Consider the following 15,328-nt stretch of genomic DNA (forward strand, 5'->3'; position numbering starts at 1 on the left):
AAAAGACCGGCCAAGGGCTAGTTGAGATTATTAGCAATTTGAATAGCAATGGGAGATAATGAATACTTTCTCCGGTTCACAATAAGTGTCCAATTTACTTTTTTATTTTGGTTCAAAATAAGTGTCCAGTTATGTAATCAAGAAAGAATTCAATTTGTTTTTACAAAATAACCCCTATGTACATATCCCTAAAAAGTTTTCTTACTCCTCACATTAAATATTTAATTAGGGATAGTTTAGTCATAGTAGGTATTTTTGTATAGAATTTAGTATTTCCTTAATGGGCGTGCTAAAAGTAAATTGGACATTTATTGTGAACCGGAGGGAGTAACACTCATAAACTACTTGGTAATGTGCAACGGTCTAAACTAGAGAGATAAAACAACATTATAACCTAAAATCGAAAACTATTGGAGTGACTGTGTGTAGTTAAATATCGACATTATCTAACGTATAATGGTAGTTTTTTATATTTAGTACTGCATGCTATCACATCTCATCCATAAATGGGATTAATTGAAGTAAACCAGATTTACAGCTTGGCACTCATCATTTGATCTGGACAGTGAAACCCTCAAATAGTGGACCATAAAATTTATTTTGTTTTTCCAATTTACACAAACATATTACTTATTTATTTATTTATTTATTTGTTTCTTCATCCTTCTTCTCCATCGGGAAAAAAAGCCCTCATTTTTCACCTTCTCCGATTCAGTTTTTCATCACTAAATCGCTGCTTAGGAAACTCGCAGAAACCCTAATTTGGAATTATCAAATTTAGGGAGATTTAGGAATGAAGTGAGAGATGGGTGCAGCAGGTTCCAAACTCGAGAAAGCTCTAGGTGACCAATTTCCCGAAGGAGAACGTTACTTTGGCCTTGAGAATTTTGGCAATACTTGCTATTGTAACAGCGTTCTCCAGGTATTCCTTTTTACCATTTATTTTGATTTATCTTTTCTGTTTATTGTTTACCTCGATTTTGATTTGCATCATTTTCATGGTACAACTGTTTTTATATTTTCACTAGTTCGTGCTATCTGGAAATATGGAAAAAATGTTGTCCTTTTCTGGGATTGTTTGTGGTGGTACTATAACTATTTGATTGATTAAATGAAATAGATAAGGTTTCATATAGTTACTAGTCGGGAATTAGACGCAGTTGAGATATATTATGGTGTATGCTGGGTGATATAGTGGCAATTGTAAGTAGATAGTTATGTACTGGATTGCTATCTTTTTGTTCTAAGGTTTTTGCTTAGGGGGTGATGCTAAAAAGTCACTGAAGACCGAGAAATTGTGATGTTTTAAGAACAGAAGAAGTTCTCTGTGGATATGTCTAGACAATTCTATTATATAAATTCTCCGAATCCCATTAAAAGAGGTTAATTCTATGCTGCTCCCTTCCCTGACCTCTGGAAAGAACTCATCTTTGACCTATTGATTTTCTCAATCTCTAGGAGCAGTAGAAATGCATTACTTTTCTTTCCAGTTTACTTTGAAAAGGTTTTATACCTCCCAGAAATTTTGAAAAGCTTTTGTCAATGACTTTATTAGGCAGAAATGTATCTTCTAAACAGCTGGGTATGTACCATGGAAGAATTTAATTGCAAGCTTCAAATATAGCCCGTAAAGCGATGGGAATGGGTGGATAATTGGTTTATATGGATCCTTTTTGGGGGAAAATCTTGATAAAGTTCCAACATACCTATTGTTTGACTCTTCTACAATGTATACTATATTCTTTCCATCTTCCTACTAGGATGGATATTCTAACAGCAAAAGCATTGAGAAAAATAACATTGTCATATGCATAGTGAAGAATAAGCTATATATAGCCCGGTGAAACCTTAGTTACATTAGATTGTATTATTTTATTTTTTTGAGAAGGTAACATTTGTTGCATATATATTAACTGTATCAAAGCAGGTATAATTAACCATAATTACAAAGGGTGGTACAGGAAGATTCTCAAGTCCTTACAAGGATCCTAAAACATCAACAAAAGATTCTGGATCTTCCATGTACTCTTGCTTACACCAAAAATAAAAAAGAGCTAAACAATACATTTTCATCCTCTGGATTGTACTATGTCTATCTTCAAAACACCTTTGGTTTCTCTCTTTCCAAACAGTCCACCAAATGCAAGCTAGGACAATCTTTCATCTCTCTTTCTGATTGGGGGAGCTACAGGGGAGCTACCGAGTCTGTTTCAGCATTCTAGAAGTTCAATAATACTTCTTGGCATTACCCACATGATTCCTTTCAAGTTAATGAAAATCCTCCAAATTTGTTCTGTTATCTTGCAGTGCAAAAACAGATGGTTGATTGTCTCTGCCTCTTCTCCGCATAAGTAGCATCTGGAGCATAGGTGGAAGCCCCTCTTGATAAGATTATCCTGAGTTAAGACTGCTTTTCTTGCTAGCAACCACGTGAAGCAAGCAACTTTGTATGGAATTTTGACTTTCCAAATTAGTTTCCAAGGCCAACTTCCAATCTGATTATTAGAGGTGTTGTATTCCTTATAGGCAGACTTGACTGAGAATTTACCTTGCTTATCCCTTTGCCAGAACATACAATCTTCAGGAGTGGATGTCCCTTTGAATTGATCCAAGGTGTTGTAGAATTCTGTTAGCCTGACGATCTCCCAGTCATTGAATAGTCTTCTATAGCTAAGGTTCCATCCTTGGTTTGACCATACATCTCCCACTGTTGCTACTTGTTGCTGGTTCAGACTATAGATGTCTGGGAAAGTCTGTTTCAAAGGGCACTTTAGATTGTATTATTGGCTACAAGAATAGATTATGGGAGAGGAAAGTTCCTCAGTTGAAACTTTATTTAAATGACGGCTCCTCAAGATGTTCTTTTTCTTTTAGAATTTACTTGATTAGCTTTAAGTATTCCTTGAAAAGATGTTCTCCCTGTGTCTCTTCAAGGAGGTAGTTCCACTCTTCATGTAGAACTTCTTGGTAAGAGGTTATTGTCATCCAACTTGATAAATATGCTACTTATCATGGTACATGTATATGCAAATTCATTAGAATGCAATTCAGCGATTTGCTTTCTCGCAAAAAAACGTAAATGAGATGTAGCAGATGTTATATCTATTTCAAATGTGCAGCACAAGAAAGTTTTGACTAGTCAAATTCTCTCCAGTTCAAAACCATGTCAATAAAGGGAGGAAAAGACGGAAAAAAAAGAGAGGTCATGGAAGAGAAAGGTTATGGCATGAAATTTCACCAAGTAAAACCTGCTGGGAGGAAGTAAATTTGCATCTTGAAAAACTGTCTTTCCCAGTTCACGCCTATTACAATCTTCATATAATTAAACCAATTATGCCATACATTAGGACGAACTGAGATTGGACTCAGTTTTTTTTCCAAAGTGTTATAGGTTTTTCTTAGAGCAAATGTTGGGAAAAGAGCATATCATGAATGGATATGAATGCATCTCCTAAAGGAAGTTACAAAAATCTCGATCCAAGTTCATGTAGTTGAAGAGTTTTATCAAGCACACATCTTTTGAAATGGAAAGGGGAAGTACTACAGAAATGTCTAGTTAAATAGAAGCAGACGAAAACAAGTTCTTATCATCTCACGGAAGCAGAAAGATTCCTAAAATTAGGAATAAGAAAAATCAATGACAAGTTTCCTCCCAGCATGTAAAGCCCTTAACCAAGCTAGAGGAGGAGTTTGGTTTGGCTAAAGTTGAAATTGGGATATCGAGTCCAATGGGGCAAGCAATATTGGTAGTGTATTATTAGAAAGAGAAGTGAAAAGATGACACACCACTCTATTTTTATAATGGTGGTGTCTTGGCCTACTTGCGCACACCTAATTTAATCCTTTAGGTACCTGCTCTCTCTCACCAGCATAAATATCAGGTATTTCTGTCGATCAAGGCTTAAACAGATTGGAAGAAATTGCATTTTTCGCCTATGTTGGGATTTAAACCTTTGTCTCCCATGGTCCATTCAGCTCCATTGACCGATAGGCGATACCCTTGAATAAAAAGATGACGCATCATGACATTAGAAAAATGATAAGAATGAATGCATCACGTTGAACAATTCTAGTTAGCTCCATCACTTTTTTGCGAAACTAGGGAAACAAGTCATGCAAATCAAAAAACTTTTGTACGCAAAGAGCCTCAACCTACAAAGTCAAATCTCAAGATAGGAGATGAAACACTATGAAGAAGACGAAGAAAAAGGTGAAAGTTGTCAATTGCGACGAAGGAGAGAAGAAATAGAATCCAAGGGGAAGAGGTCAAAAGAGAAAAAGAATTAGGATAGGTATTTCGCCTTGGCTTCGAAGGATCATAATCCCCTTGTCATGTATGATTGGTAAGTATGGGTGCGAAGCATGTGGTGGATCCTCAAGATTATCCAAAGGCTGCTTTTGGTTTGTTTAGGATACACTGTAGGGGAGATAAAATTGAAGCTGATGAACGATGTTGGGACAATAGCACACTTGTTAACATCAAAGGAGTAGAACCATCTAAGTAAACCTTAGCACAAATGCGATGTCATCGTGCACAACTAAGGCAAATCAAGTGGAAATGACCAGTACAGTTCCATCAACTTCGAGGGATATTTTTGTGACCAACTCAGTGCACGTTGCACCCTCCTTGATTGGACCTGACATTTCACAACTAGACCTTACAAAGAAGGAAGATAATAGTGAGTTGATAGGATATATTATGAACAAATAGATGAAGACAACTTTGTTATGTCATAGAGGAATTTGCAATTTTCGTGAGTAACGGGCCATGAGAAAGAGGCAATTTAGTGTTCACTAAGATCGAAAATGAATGTAAGTGAAGGGGAGTTAGGGATGAGATCACACTGATTGTTCAAAAAATAAAATTGGAGGGGCGTTGTAATTTAGAATCGAAGAGATTGGTAGCCTCAATGAACTATGAAGGGAGAAACAAGGAGAACAATAAAAGTGGGCGAGAAAGAGAGATGGATTGATTGATTGAGTAAAAGGGAACGAGGAGTGAGATCAATCGATTGATTGGGTGGAGCAGAACGAGTGATTAAAAATATGAGAAGTCTTTGAGACAAAGTTAAGGAGGTGATATTTGTGTTGTATGGACTAAAGAGGAGTTAGAAACCTTGAGAAATCTTTTTAATTCTTTTGACTGTTGGGAACATTTGTTGTCTTCATAAATGGTAGGGTTGCAGTACCTATGGTATTACCACCATGTTTGTGCAGATATTTCGTAATAATTTATTATGATTTATTTAACAAAAAGAACAAAAAGAAACATCAAATGAGAAAGATCCTCCGAGTGGCGGGTGGTATCGAGAGACAAATTAAAGTAAGAGATTTAAGTGGATGGAAATTATGTACAAGAAGTTTAAGATGTGTTTGAACTTGAACATGGTGAAGATAGGTCTTATGGTTGGACTAAGCAATGGAATTCCATAAGATATGACCCTCTCTCGTATGTATTCCAACTGCTTTCTTCTCATTCAGTCTTGTGTCACTTATCTTTTCACACTATCAGTCTTTGTTTAATTGACATGTCTACCTCCTGTTTGACCTGCATCTGTCAAATGTCGAACAAGATAATGTGAATAAAGTCTTAGCTCTATCATTATATTGGATGTCATCAGCTCTTATAAAAGCTTATATTTGTTAGAGGGCACATTTTTATTAGTGATTTATGTCTTTAAACGTGTCTCCTTGCGGACTAAATTATTTTCGCTGTGTCAAGCAAGTGAATTTGTTTGATGAAGGGAGGGCAGTGAGACTTAAACATATCTTTTTGAATTTTATGACCTCCTTCATTTAAAAATTTGAAGACATAAATAAGTATAAGTGTGCCTCTTTTTAAGTTTTCTGATGAGGTGACTGCACAATTCAATAATTTAGATATGAGAAGTTCAACTGCCATCACTCTATCTGCATACAGGTTGAAGCAAAATCCAAAAAATATTTCAAAGATGGACTTTGGTTTGAGTTTTTGGAATGTTGAAAATGGTGAATAGCCGCTTTAAATACATTGCATCTTTTTTTCGGTTTGAAACGTGGAAGCTATTTCTTCTTAGCCTTATGATGTACTGTCTGCTTGCTCATTGCGATGGATTGTTATTGTCTGTTAGGGTGGATTGAATTATCCAAAAAAGAGACGTTGTATGCATACATGTTTTGTCTTATATGTGTTATTTTATGTATGATCCTGAAGTTGATAGCACTATCTTGTTCTTCTTTTCTTTTTTCAACAGGCTCTATATTTCTGTGTTCCATTTCGAGAACAACTACTGGAGTATTTCTCAAATAACAAAAATCTCGCTGACGCAGATGAAAATCTCTTGACATGCCTTGCTGACCTGTTTATGCAGGTATTATTTGATGATTGTTGACATTTTCCTAATTGTTTTCCCTTGATCATTTAATTATGATGCACAAGTAAACAGAATTTTGTATTAAGCTGCTAATCAGAACCCCATAATTTTGCTTCCCATATCTGCAAGAAACGGCAATCTTTGAATTGTTGGGAGAGATCCTTGGCTGAATTTCCGTTCTTTCTTTTTTATCGAATGTCCCGGAAGGAAGAACATCCATTCTCTCTATTTAGAGAATTTTGTGATTATTTTCCAACATCTGGAACGTACATATACAAGACATTAACTGGCAAGGAGAACTTTTTTGTTTTTTGTTTTTTTATGAAGGATAATTAGGAAATTTCGTTTCTCTAAAAACAAAATAGGATTTAATTTTAAATGCACAATCCGCATTTTCACGTTTAACAAAACTAAAATGTTTCTCTTTTCTCTGTGTCTCATTATGTTAATCAGACAAGCAGAATCTTGTTGAGATGTTCTTAGGTTTCTTTCTTTGTTTTTATACTTCTCACATGCACAAAAGGAAAAAGGAATTCTTCAAAGTAGTGAGAGTCCAGTAGCCAACTCTTGGATGGGACTAGGGTAGTTGTTTTCAGGGTATGAATGTGGATGCAATCTTTTGGAAGTTTTGTTTCCCGATCACAGGTTATTTGAAGAATTCAGATTTTATGCAAATTATAATTTTATAGTTTATGACTTTCTGTTTGGTTGTTTCACCTGTGAGCTCATCTTTAAAAACATCTTCTGACCATTTGAGGTTTTGTCAGGGGGGTTTTCAGTTTGCCTTGAAAAAAATCATCAATTGGCTTAAGGCAGTTTTATTTTATTTGTAGGGGAGACATGGAATTTTGTTGTTGTTGCTTGTTCCTGTAAGGATGAAAATTAAATTGAAGATTGGTTCCTAGATGGATGTGCATAAAGTAATTCTTGTGCTTGTTGATGGCCTGTACAGCAGGCATTTTGCTTTCCATCATCAGTTTATTTCGTAGTTCCTTGCCGCTAGTACTCATTGGCTGAGAGTTGTCTTGAGATCTATACCGCGTTCTTGCTGTTAAGTAGACTGTTCAATTATTCTTTGGTTTATTCTCTTAACTATTTTTTGCTTCCATAGAAAAGAGTGAATGCATATATGATTTTTTTCTGCTAAAGCTTAGGCTCCAAATAGGTGAAGACGTTTAGTCCAATCCAACGAAATGTTAACAATTGACAATTTGGTCACATAAAAGTTGCTCTGCAGTCTGCTACACTTTTGGGAACTTGAAACTGAACTTTTGATCACCTTTGGTAATGCAAAATAAAATTATTATTAGAAAATAAAAAGATCAAGTAATTCATTGACTTTCACTGTCTGTCACACACATAAAATGTGAGACCATCTTTTATGACTTCGAAAAGGCTTGAATTAGCTAAACTTGTAGACGGTTTATTTCCTACCTTCTGTTTGTTCTTCGTTAGGTGGTTGCACATCATTACTTTGAATCAGTAATATCCTTGCCTCCTTTATTTACAGATATTCAGAAGCACATATGCCAGAATTTGTATCTTTTTGCATTACGTGAGCCCATGATCAATATTGTACTTCATCATTCCACCTCTGGGCTTATTCTTGTTATTTTTGTAGATAAGCTCGCAAAAGAAGAAAACTGGTGTCATTGCTCCCAAGCGCTTTGTACAGAGATTGAAGAAGCAGAATGAGATTTTCCGCAGTTATATGCATCAGGTGTCCTATAGTCACTTTTTTTAAAATGCTAGTTAGATACTAATATGCCTTTTTCCAATAAAGTGTGGGGCAGATAGCCTCCAAGTTTATCTGTACAGGTTAACAGAAAACCCCTTTTACCTCCTTTTATTTGCATTTCATGAATTGTGTGCTTTACTCCCTTTTGGTGTTACGAAACTGCTATAATGTGAAATTGCTAGAAATCCTAAAACTAATGAGTTTCATCTCATATTTGCCTCATTTTCTATTGGGAAAAAGGTCAAATTTATCCCTCTACTTTAGTAAATTGTCCACGTTTATCCCTAATTCTACTATCGGACCAACTACGTCCCTACCATTAAGAAAGTAGATAAAAAATCCCCAACCATAACGGTTGTCCACTGTGGCAAGGAACCCCCTCAATAAAAGATGCCACGTAATTAAATAACCCACCCCTTACCTTTCTTTCTTAATATTTCGTTTTCATTCTAAATTTTTATTCTTTTTTCTCTCATTTTCCCTACCATCAGAATCTCTCATCTCCCTTGCCCTCCACCATTACAGTAGGTAATAAAATTTCGCCGGAAAAAATGGTCCCTCTTTCATTTAGCAGTTGTCGGCGCCGCGAGAGCAACTGGCCAGATCACATCCAGAAAACAATCTATCTCTCTCTCCCTCCTACTATATCCGCCTGCAACCTACCGGACCACCACCACTAAAAACCAGATCTGTCTGAACACAACCGGAATCCATCAGATCCCACAACTCTTCGACCACGATTCACCTCCCATGGATATGGTTGATTTGAACAATATTACAGTTTATTAACCAAGCCACCATTAAAGTGAGTAATAAAATTTCGCCAGAAAAAGGGGTCTCTCTCTCCTTTAGCAGTAGCCGGCGCCGACGAGATCAACTGGTCGACTAACCACGGCAAAGACCAGCACTAATCTCGTCCCTGTTAACTCTCTGTTGGAGGAAACTATATGGGGCACTTCTTTACTATGCTACTGTAATCTCGTTTACTTTTTCTTCCGCATGTCGCCGACCGTCCTCCGCCATTGCAAAACCCCTTGTAATTTCCTTATTTTTGGACTACACACAAAACCCTTCTCTAGAATTCTCTCAATCACAACGGGCGCACAATTTTTGTTGATAAAAATTATTCTCGTTTGGTGTTAAAATTAGAAGAGGAACACCTGAAAATTGAAAGGTAGTGTTGGTAAAACCCAGGTGTTGGTACGTGAAATATTTAGAGAAGTAGTGAAAATGTGCAGTAAAGAGTTCTTGTGTGGAGAGATTTGGTACAGCCGAAGGAATTTATTGGGGCATTTCGTGGTGGAAAAGATGAGGCTAATATAATTGGTGGAGGGAAAGGGATCAGATGGTAGGGAAAAGAAAAAGAGAAAAAGAAGTAAAATTAAAAGAATAGAGATTTAGAGTAAATTATGTGGATTATTTAATTACGTGGCATTTTTTATTGAGGGGGTCCCTTGCCACAGTGGACAACCGTTAGGGTTGGGGATATTATTATCTACTTTCTTAACGGTAGGGACGTATTTGGACCGATAGTAGAACTAGGGATAAACGTGGATATTTTACTAAAGTAGAGGGACAAATCTGGCCTTTTTCCCTTTTCTATTTTCATGCTGCATTTGGTTGTATTTTTCTTGAGCCAGTGTGTGATTGTTAAATTTAAATGTGTTGAACTGGAAATCCTTTTCCTAGGCCAGTCAAATGATCAGATCTGCTCCAGATCGAATGAAAATCGCCTGCTTAGAGTTGATTGTGTTGCAGAGGAGAATATCATTGCTTTAATATCTAGTGTACAACCTCTAATAAAATGAAAGTGAGAAGCTACTGTATTTAGCTTGAGGGCAACACTCAAAGCCTGTCCCCCTGCCTCAGGGGCTTAAATTTGTTATCTGTGAAGAGTTCTCTCTGCCTTTTTGTTTGTCCACATGAAACTTCAAATATTGGTGTGCTAGTTTGCAAACATTAGTTATCATGTTAATTTAGTGATTACGAGCTAAGTATATTTTTGGATATTCAAATCGCTTCAGATTGTTTCTGAGCCGAGGGTCTTCCAGAAACAGCCTTTCTACCCCTCTGGGGTAGGGGTAAGGGCTGCGTATCTACCCTCCCTCGACCCCACTAGTGGGATTCTACTGGGTTGTTGTTGTTGTTGTAAATTGCTCCAGATTGTTCTCCTTTGTGGGGGAGCACGCAGGTGGTCATCAGATCCTGCTTTGTTTAAGACTTGCTTTCTATGAAGTTTGTCCCTGAAATTATTGGACTCACATTCCAAATAATTGTTAGCTAAATGATACTGATCAAACAGAATTAACTGCTATATGCTTTTGACTTTTAAGTATTCATCAGTTACTCTTTATTTCTCCTTTATGTGTTGGTGCATATATGCTCTGATGCACTTCCCCACCACTCATGTCTATAGATATCTTTCTTTGTTAGGACGCGCACGAATTTTTGAATTATTTGCTGAACGAACTGGTTGACATACTGGAGAAAGAAGCCAGTGCTGCTAAAAGCGATCAAGAAACTTCTTCCCCAACAGAAAAGATTGCAAACGGACCAACCAGTATTCATGTTAATGGGGCTAAAAAGGAGCCCTTGGTCACATGGGTGCACAAAAATTTCCAGGTACGCTTGCTTGTCTTAGTGGTTATCAGCTTATAGACCGTCATTTCTGGCAATAACGTCACTTGAAACGTCAGCAATTGTATGCCTTCTTTTTACAGTTTCATCTGCAGCAGGCCTGTTTAAATTGGGTTGTCTGGTGCATAGTACTTTATGATTGGATCTTACATTAGTCTTGCCATGTACCTTTTCTAGTCGCTGACTATAAACAAGGAAATAAAGAATATTTTGAGTGATAAAAAAGAACTGTTAGTTTACATTACGGATCTGCTTTGAGCCCATACTTGAAATGGTGCATGCTAGCAAATGATGTTATGATAGACATCAAAATTAGTGAAAAAATCAATCAAAGCTAGATGTGAACTCTAAATAGAAGGGTTTCTTATCAAGTAAGAATATATGCATGGTAAGTTTGCCTCCATAAGAAGAATGAAAGCGAAGTGAGATTTCACAAGCTTGTGGTTCTTAAATTGAGACAATTTAGATATTTAGGCTGAAAATGACATGATAAATACTATAACGAACACAAAGAATTCAGAAAGGATCGCTGAGAGGTGTGCTACTGGAATGTTATGCGATATGAATATACCTGACAGGCTAACAATTTATATGATGGTCGAAATGGAGGAGTGTTATGGCAATGCTATGTGATAGGAAGACACCTAACAATAGTGAGAGGCAAGTTCTATGAAACGATCGTCAGACCAGCAGCGTTAGACATGCGTAAATATTCGAGATCTAAGATTCAATGTATCCACAAAGCTAACATCCTAAAAATGTGGATGTTATTATGGATAGACAGTTATATAAGACTGACCAAGGTCTAAAATTATCACATCTGACAGAGGGAGCAAGTAGCACAGGTAGAGAATGATATGGCATAAGATCACCTTGTGGTTTAGCCATGTCTATGTAGACTTATATATGCACCGGCCCGTTGATGTTGCACTTTAGAAATTGAGGATATGAAAAAAAGAGGTAAATCTAAAAACATATGAAAAAAGTCGTCACAAAAGATTTACAATCTCCAAATTTATGCAGACCTAGTTAAGGTCCAACATGATACACGATAAGGTCACATGATGTATGCTATTTGCTGAAGATATTGTGCTAATTGACGAAACTAGTGAGGGTGTTAACCAGAAGCTTGAACTGTGGAGAAGTACTTTAAAGAGTAACGTTTTAGGATAAGTAAAAGTAAAACGGAATATATGTACGACAAGTTTAGTAAGCATAAGAAAAGTGAAGCTAAGGTGAGATTAGACGGGCTTGCGGTGCCTAAATGCTTGTTACATGGGAATGGAATGATAGATGAAGCTGTTACACGTAGAATCAAAATCGAACGGTTGAAATGGAGAAATGTTACTAGTTTGCTATCTGATACTAGGATCCATACCAAAGTGAAAGGTAAGTTCTATAGAACATTTATTAGATCAGTAATATTGTATGGAAGTGAATGTTGGATTGCTAAAGTCCAACACATTCACATATGAGTGTCGTAAAGATGTGGATGCTAAGATGGATTTGTCATATGCCCCTAGGGCCTAGCTCAAGTGGCAAAGGGTGGTGGATTTGTGTCTTAGGTCACAGGTTCAAGCCCCCACACCATGCAAAGCAAAGCCTGGTATTTAAGTGGAGAAGGGTAGAGGGGCGGGCCCATTATCCACCGAGTTTCGAAGGCTGCGGTTGGTCCAAAGGATCGGCCCCAGACGGATTTCTCGGTCATCAAAAAAAAAGAAGATGGTTTGTCATATAAAGATTAGATAAAATTAAAAATGACCACATTCCCCAGAAGGTGTAAGTAGCACAAATCGAGAATAAAATAAGAGAATGTCGCTTGAAATGGTTTGCCTATGTCTTGTGTTGTCCTCTAGATACATTGGTTTGTAGGTGTGAAATCATGGTGAGGGAAGGTGTTAAGAAGGAACGACGTAGACCTAGAATCACACGTAACGAAGTTGTCCGGAAAGACCTACAATTTCTTGGAATCCATGCGAACTTAGCGAAAGTTAGGTCTCAATTGAAAAGAAAGATCTATATAGGTGATACCAGTTAGTTGGGACTTGGGCATGTGTTTTAGTTATGTTAATACGTTTATTTTAGGTCCAACATTTTCCAGGAGTTATTTAACCCTATCAAACATTTATATACTATTAGAAAATATAGAGAATTCTAATATTGTTTATTGTTTTTATTTTATTTTATATAATATTGGTTTGAGATGAGTTTAAACAGAGAAACATAGTCAGTAGGGATTCATGCATTTGACCCAATTTGTTTGGGATTGTAGTTGTTATTGTTTATTATTTAATAACACTTGTATTAGCTGTGTCAAGAGTTGTTTTTTAGTATTAGAGAGTTATATGTCAGTGTAGGAGAAGTGTGAGATTTAGTGGGCGTTTGGACATAAGAATCGTAAAATTCCAAAAAAAAAAAATGAAAGTAAATTCAAGTGAAAATGATATTTGGAAATTAGAGTTGTGTTTGGACATGAATATAACTTTAGGTTGTGTTTGAAGTTTTGTGAGTAATCTGAGTGAAAATTTTGAAAAACAGCTTTTTGGATTTTTTTCAAAATTTCGAAAAATTCCAAAATGCATCTTCAAAGTGAAAATTGAAAATTTTATGAACAAACGGTGATTTCGAAAAAAAGTGAAATTTTCGAAAAAAAAGGAAAAACTTCTTATGTCCAAACGGGCTCTTAGAGAACTCCTGATTTTCTAATTTATTTTAAATGACAAATTATTAGTATTGGAATGAAGAAAGCCTGAATAGAGCGAGTGGTCATAAGAATTCTTATAGTCGAGCCAACCATTTTCCGATCAAGGGATAGCTGATTGATTTTCACTAATCAGTCTGCTCTTCTTGTATCCACAAACCTAGTAGGTCAGTAAGTGCCTGATATTGCATCCTTATACCGCAATATACAGAGGTGTCTGACCTCTCTTATCAAAACTAAAAGAAAGGAAGGAAAAAAAGAGGAAGAGTTCAGAAGTAGAACTAAGATTTTGACATCATTTCTTTGACCGTATGGAAATGAAAGTACGAGTGTTATTAACCTTGTAAAATAAAAAAAGAAAGTATTTTATCTGGAGTTTTGGTTTCTCTGTTAAACTAGTACTCACTAGACTCTTTAATTGACTTCGTTTACTTCCAGGGTATACTCACAAATGAAACGAAGTGTTTGTGTTGTGAGACTGTAACTGCAAGAGATGAGACATTTCTTGATTTGAGCCTCGACATTGAACAGAACAGTTCAATAACTAGCTGCCTGAAGAATTTTAGTTCCACAGAAACCTTGAATGCAGAGGATAAATTCTTCTGTGACAAGTGTTGCAGGTATAATGTGTTTTTATTTTTATTTTTTCAATTTATGTTTTCTTTTTTTCTTTGGGTTTTCCTGTTGGACACCCCCTTCGATGCATATACCTAGGTGACATAGCTGCAGCAAACTAGCATGACTCATCTCTTCGTATTTTATCATTACCAAACCAACTAATTCACCATTTTTGAGAACTTAGCTTGCAGGAAGCTCAGAAGAGGATGAAGATTAAAAAGCCCCCTCACATCCTGGTTATCCACTTGAAGCGATTTAAGTACATTGAACAGCTTGGTCGGTATAAGAAGCTCTCTTACCGTGTTGTCTTCCCACTTGAGTTGAAGCTAAGCAATACAGTTGAGGATGCAGATGCGGAGTATTCCTTATTCGCTGTGGTAGTCCATGTTGGGAGTGGACCAAACCATGGACACTACGTGAGCCTTGTGAAGAGTCACAACCACTGGTTGTTCTTTGATGATGAGAATGTCGAGATGATTGATGAGTCGGCTGTTCAAACTTTCTTTGGTTCGGCTCAGGAGTATTCCAGCAATACAGATCATGGGTACATCTTATTTTACGAGAGAGTCTCCAATGGAATAGTAGAAAAATGAGTTTAGCTTATTTCCAATTTTGAACTCAATTTCTCCCTCTAATCATCAATTTTATTATTTGCTACTTCTCTGTAGTTTGTTCAAAGATTTTCTAGTGAGTTGACATGAAATGTGAAGCATACATATCTAGGTTGTTGCCTTGTACAGTGGATGGTGGAAGCTTACCATCTATATTTCCAACAATAAAAGGGAAAAAGGATATGTAGTGTATGTGATAATTTAAGTTTCAAAGACCTTACTCTTCAGTTTAGGGTGTCTGCTCAGCTACTATAATTCTTTTTCTAGTTTCAAAACCTTATTCTGCCTTTTCTTTCCCATGAGCCAAAGAGCTACAGATTGCCTTTTCAACTTTATATCTGAAGATGAGACTACTTTTACTTACGAGACAAACTCTATGATGCTAGTTTTGATTCATATGACTTCAGCCCCTAAAACAAAATGCGGAAGAATAAAAGATCAACCAATATTTCTTCCATCTATTTACTATTTTACTAATCAAATTTTAGTGAATAGAGAAGTTATTCTAATCTTAATGCACGGGATGAATTATGAGGCAATTCCCCAAAACATGGTAAGGTGGGGATTTGGAAATTTGTTTTATCCATTTAGGCAGCAGTTAGTTGCAACGGAGTATAGTGTCAACCATCAACAATAACTGCAAGGGCCATTAGCATAGATGCATATCCAA

The 15,328-nt window shown here is 36.4% G+C and overlaps 1 protein-coding gene across 1 annotated transcript; it reads left to right on the forward strand.

Moving 5' to 3' along the window:
* The first annotated feature begins 526 nt into the window (after positions 1-526).
* LOC109238866 (ubiquitin carboxyl-terminal hydrolase 4) lies at positions 527-14,890 on the forward strand. The gene is made up of 6 exons (XM_019405347.1): positions 527-922; positions 6,234-6,350; positions 7,975-8,073; positions 10,525-10,713; positions 13,868-14,049; positions 14,232-14,890. Exons 1-6 carry the CDS (start codon positions 806-808, stop codon positions 14,638-14,640), a joined length of 1,113 nt encoding a protein of 370 aa, XP_019260892.1. The 5' UTR covers positions 527-805; the 3' UTR covers positions 14,641-14,890.
* Positions 14,891-15,328: the final 438 nt, after the last annotated feature.

The sequence above is a fragment of the Nicotiana attenuata genome, unplaced genomic scaffold, assembly GCF_001879085.1.
Source record: "Nicotiana attenuata strain UT unplaced genomic scaffold, NIATTr2, whole genome shotgun sequence".
Taxonomy (NCBI): Eukaryota; Viridiplantae; Streptophyta; class Magnoliopsida; order Solanales; family Solanaceae; genus Nicotiana; species Nicotiana attenuata.